Below are 6,000 nucleotides of genomic sequence, written 5' to 3' on the forward strand. Positions count from 1 at the left end.
ATCTCTTTGAAGCTTCTCTGTTATGGTATCATATTCAGAAATAAAATTATTTTGTTCTATAATTCAAATGAGATATATATGATGAAATTGAAACATATATAGTTGGAGGAATAATGAAAAGTTATCATGTCTATAATCATATGTATGGATGTATGTTGCTTTAGTATGTGCGTACACTGACTGTATGTTATCATTTTTATACATAATGATGTTAAGATTGTACATAATTCCTTTGAAAAAGTTCTCTTTGTTTTACTATATATAGTACTGACTCAAAAAAACGTCTGATTGTACCTACATAAAAAGGAAATGTTTTCTTAGTTGCAAGAATAAATCAACTCTGAAATAAGTGCTATATATATGAATGTTTCTGATATAGTAACACTCAGTACTGCATGCTCTTTCTGTTTTTTATGTTTGTCTTCTATTTTTATCTTTTTCTCTTCTCAAAAAACTGCTTCGTACTATAATTACATATATTTCTGTTTCCACAATTGTGATTAGAGGTACAAGCTACACCAAAAAGTTTAACAAAAACATTCACCAATATAGGAATAAAACAGTAAACACTTTTTCATCCATTGAGTCAACTTACCTTTATTTTTGCTTCTTCCATTGTAACCTTTGAAACTATTCCATAACATTTCTATACTGTAATGGAGCATAACGATTGTAAAAATGCAAGGCTGAGAAGGAAACTGCTGCTACAACAGAGGTTGAATGCAAAAAATCCTCAACATTCATGTTAAATGGTGAAGATCAGAGAAGCAAATCATTTTTACAAAACATAAGAGTATACAATAGCATGTTTGCATTTACTTCAATTGGTGGTAAGATTGATAATTCAATGAACAATGGTTCTGCTCCTCCACAATTTATTCTGAATGGACAGAACTATCACCGTATTGGCAGTTTATTGCCAGAGCATGGATCAAAGCCAAAGTTTGCACAGCTCTACATATATGATACCGAAAATGAAATGACTAACAGAGTCAAGCATTTCAGGTCAGTCAATATATTAATAATTTCATTATATAAAATATTTAAATATATGTGTTGACATGCTTTCTCTTTATTATTTTTTAGTTCAAACACAAAGGAATCTGTTATAGATGAATCATTGGTTGCTGATTTGATTCAAATGATTGACAATCACAATGTTCTTGCGAAAACTTTTAGAAGAGTAAGAGATTTGTCACTGGAACATATGGAATCAGATTTCACGCTAAGACTATTTAGAGGCAGAAACAAAGACCCTAGAGTCTACAATACACCTTCATGTGATGAAATAGCTGCACTTATAGTTGGTGATTTTGGCAATATGGATGTAGGCAGAGATATAGTGGTCAAAAAATGTTCTGGTGAATTAACCAGACTGCACGAAACTCACACCGCTTTCATTCCACTGCAATATCCTCTCATGTTTCCATATGGAGAAGATGGTTATCAAGAGGATATACCAATAAGAGAATGTCATTCAAAAACAAAATCCAGGGTAAGAATTAGAATTTCTTTGCGAGAATTTATTGCCTTTAGAATACAACAAAGAGCTGTAGAAGCAGGAAATATTGTGAATGCATGCAGATTGTTCCAACAGTTTCTGGTGGATTGCTATACAATGGTTGAAGCGCAAAGGTTGTCATTCATCAGAGCGAATCAGAAGTTAATTCGCTGTGATATTCTTAATGGATTACAAGAAGCTGTTAATAGAGGAGAGACAGATCCTTCTTTAATTGGAAGACGTATTGTCTTGCCTGCTTCTTTCACTGGTGGTACCAGATACATGTTCAACAATTGTCAAGATGCTATGGCAATTTGTAAAAAATTTGGATATCCTGATTTGTTCATTACTATAACATGCAATGTCAATTGGAGTGAAATAAAAGAATTTGTCTTAGCAAAAGGCTTATCAGCTTCGGATAGACCTGATATTGTATGTAGAGTGTTCAAAATGAAGCTGGATGAAATGATGACAGATTTTAAGAAAAATGACTTCTTTGGAAAAAGCACTGCAGGTATGTTATATATGAAGTTTTATACATTATATAATTTTCTCTTAAATTTAATTCTAACAACTATATTTACTTTTTATTTATATATGCAGGAATGTACACAGTAGAATTCCAAAAAAGAGGTCTACCTCATGCGCATATACTTTTATGGTTGGATGGAGAAAGCAAGTTGAAGAATTCAACTGATATTGATAAAGTAATATCAGCTGAATTGCCAAATTCTGATCTGTACCCCAAATTGGAAAAAGTTGTCTCAAGTTACATGATTCATGGACCATGCGGACCTGCAAGACGTAATTCACCTTGCATGAAGGAAGGAAGATGTTCTAAATTTTATCCAAAAAAATTCACATCTTCGACTTCAATTGATGAAGACGGATATCCATGCTATAGAAGACTTGATAATGGTAGATTTGTTGAGAAGAATGGAATTAAGCTGGACAATAGAAGTGTTGTTCCCTACAATCCACCACTTCTAATGAGGTATCAAGCACACGTCAATACAGAGTATTGCAACAAGACCAATTCAATCAAATATTTGTTCAAATATGTGAACAAAGGTCCGGACAGAGCTACTCTTAAAATTAGCAACAACTCTGCACAGTCTGAAAAATCAACCATTATTGATGAGATCAAAAGGTATTACGACTGTAGGTATCTATCACCATGTGAAGCTGCTTGGAGAATATTTGCTTTTGACATCCATCACAGATGGCCTCCTGTTCAGAGATTGACCTTTCATCTTCCTGGCCAACAATCAGCTTTGTTTAAAGATGATGATGATATTAATGTGGTCTTCAACAGATACGAAAATGCTAACACAATGTTTCTAGCTTGGTTTGAGGCTAACAAAGTCTATGAGGAAGGAAAACAATTGACTTATTCAGAATTTCCAAGTAAATTTGTGTGGTTTGCCAAAGAAAAAGAATGGAAACCAAGGAAGAAAGGCTACAACATTGGTAGACTTACTTATATTCCTCCTGGGTCTGGAGAACTTTATTATTTGAGGATATTACTGACCATTCAAAAAGGTTGTATTGATTATGAAAGCATTAAGACAATTGATGGAAAGTATTATGAAACATACCAAGAAGCTTGCTATGTTTTGGGATTGTTGGCTGATGACAAAGAATATATTGATGCAATCAAAGAAGCAAGTGAATTTGCTTGTGGGTATCAACTTAGAAGATTATTTGTTACTTTGTTGTCCATGAATACAATTTCTAAACCAGATATAGTTTGGAATTCTACTTGGAGTATCTTATGTGATGGAATTTTGTACCAAAAAAGGAAGGAGATGAACTTACCAGGTACTTCATATTTTTTCTTTTAATTTCGTATACATATATATTTTAATTGTTTTATTTACTTATTGCATGTCTTCTCAAACTATAGACAATATTAATTTACAGATTCATAATCTGTATTTTTTGTTCTTTACTTATTTACAGATCTTCTCAAGTTTAGTTGTTTATTATTATATTATATATATATATGTATATGATTATTATATATCTGTATTTGCAGGTCTTCAAATTGAGACTGCTGAATTACAAAAACTATGTCTTCTGGAAATAGAGGAAATGCTAATGTCAAATGGTAGAAGTTTGAAAGATTATCCTTCATTACCTCAACTTGATCTTTCAGATGTACATACATTCAATAATAGATTTATTGTTGATGAGCTGCAATATAATAAACAAGACATGGCGAGAGAACATGACAGTTTGTTTAAAGCACTCAATGATGAACAAATTGATGTATATCAGCATATCATGACAGCAGTTCTTTCAAAGAAGGGAGGATTCTTTTTCTTATATGGCTATGGTGGTACAGGTAAGACATTTATGTGGAAGACATTGTCGGCTGGTCTAAGAAGCAAAGGCATGATTGTTTTGAACGTAGCATCAAGTGGAATTGCTTCTTTATTACTTCCTGGTGGAAAAACAGCACACTCTACCTTTTGCATCCAACTGTTAATTAATGAAGAATCAACTTGCAACATAGCACAAGGTAGTCTTAGGGCAAAACTTCTTATGGCTACCAGTTTGATTATCTGGGATGAAGCACCAATGATGAATAGAATGTGTTTTGAGGCATTTGATAGAACACTAAGAGATATTATGCGAAATGTTGATGATGCCAATAAAGACAAACCATTTGGTGGCAAAGCAGTTGTGTTAGGAGGTGACTTTAGACAAATTCTACCAGTTATCAAAAAAGGATCTAAGTTTGATATCATAAAATCATCACTCAACTATTCAGAGTTATGGAATTGTTGTAAAGTGCTAAAGTTATCCAAGAACATGAGATTAAGTACTACATCAAATACTGAAACAGCCAATGATATTCAAGAATTTGCTGATTGGATTTTGAAGATTGGAGACGCAAAAATGGATCTAAATGAGAATGGTGAGTGCATTGTTGAAATTCCCGAACAGATCCTAATTACAAACACAGATTTACCTTTATTGTCATTGGTTGAATTTGTCTATCCTGAATTTGTGGTTAACATGTTGAATCCTAATTATTTTGATGATGGAGCAATTTTGTGCCCAACAAATGATTCTGTAGAGCAAGTAAATGATTTCATGTTGTCCTTAATTGGTGGTGATGAGGTGACTTATTTAAGTTCAGATACACCTTGCCAATCTGATGAACAAGATGAAGTGCAATCTGAATGGTTTACATCTGAATTTTTAAATGATATCAAATGTTCAGGGATACCAAATCATAAACTGAAGTTGAAAACAGGTGTTCCAATTATGCTCTTGAGAAACATTGATCAAGCAAAAGGTTTATGCAATGGCACAAGATTGCAAGTCAAACATTTAGGCAAGAATGTAATATGTGCAACTGTAATTACTGGAAAAAACATTGGTGACAGCATTTTTATACCAAGAATGGATTTAGTGCCATCTGATTCAGGGTTGCCTTTCAAATTTCAAAGAAGACAATTTCCGATATCTTTATGCTTTGCAATGACGATTAACAAAAGTCAAGGACAAACGCTTTCTAGAGTTGGCCTTTATCTTCCACAACTTGTATTCACACATGGCCAACTATATGTTGCTATTTCTAGAGTCAAAACCAAAAGAGGATTGAAAATACTTATATTGGATGAAGATGGAAAGGTAACAAACACAACTAAAAACGTTGTGTACAAAGAAATTTTTGAAACTCTTTGAAAAGAAATCAATTATAGGTATGTCATTTAGAATTTTATTTTTCATTTCAAAACTGTTATAAATATATATCAATTGATTTATGTTATTTTCTGCCATGTAGGAAAATCATTGTACTGAAAAAGTTGAATAAAGAAGTCATTGTGTACAAAAGGAAGTTATGAACTTCAATACCAAAGGATACATTCTAGGTATGTAATTTATTCTTTTTTAATTCTTATATTAACAAAGTAGTGTATTAGTCATATTTTTGTTGTTGGTGCTTGACGACAATATTCAATGAAATCATATCTTAACGAGACATACAACTTTAATTACATTCTAAATTGATCTATTCCATTGATAAACGTCAACATCTTTTTAAAACATTAGATTATCATCATATAGATTATTAAATCTCCAAAAACCCATTGCTATGACCACAATTATTACATATAAAAAAAACCCGTGCGTTGCACGGGTAGAAGGACTAGTTATATACATTACACACCACCATGAGATCTCCCCACAAGACTCATGAAATTACGCCTATCTCACACCAAATTCATGCTTCTCATACTATAACCACCACTTTTATCTCATACATCCATTTCTCATGTCACAATACCACCATCCAACAATTCCATGCCATAAATTTAATCCAAGCATGCCACTTTCAGTTCATACAAATCAAATAACACATGCATGTTCATAACAATACCCAGCCATAACAAAAAAGGGAAATCAAAATGCAATTCGCATTGTTCTCGCTTAGGCTAAAAACCTTTGCCTAGGCAACAACAACTGTCTCGCCTAAGCTATGC

The 6,000-nt window shown here is 32.7% G+C and overlaps 1 protein-coding gene across 1 annotated transcript in view; it reads left to right on the top strand.

Annotated features, from left to right (window-relative positions):
* The window catches only part of LOC114163448 (ATP-dependent DNA helicase pif1-like), a 28,096-nt gene extending 22,896 nt beyond the window's left edge, over window positions 1–5,200 (top strand). Inside the window, exon 6 of the mRNA XM_028047758.1 lies at window positions 4,096–5,200. Within this exon, the coding sequence (XP_027903559.1) occupies window positions 4,096–5,200 (1,105 nt within the window). The remainder of the gene's footprint in view (window positions 1–4,095) is intronic.
* Window positions 5,201–6,000: the final 800 nt, after the last annotated feature.

The sequence above is a fragment of the Vigna unguiculata genome, chromosome 9 (assembly GCF_004118075.2).
Source record: "Vigna unguiculata cultivar IT97K-499-35 chromosome 9, ASM411807v1, whole genome shotgun sequence".
Lineage (NCBI taxonomy): Eukaryota > Viridiplantae > Streptophyta > Magnoliopsida > Fabales > Fabaceae > Vigna > Vigna unguiculata.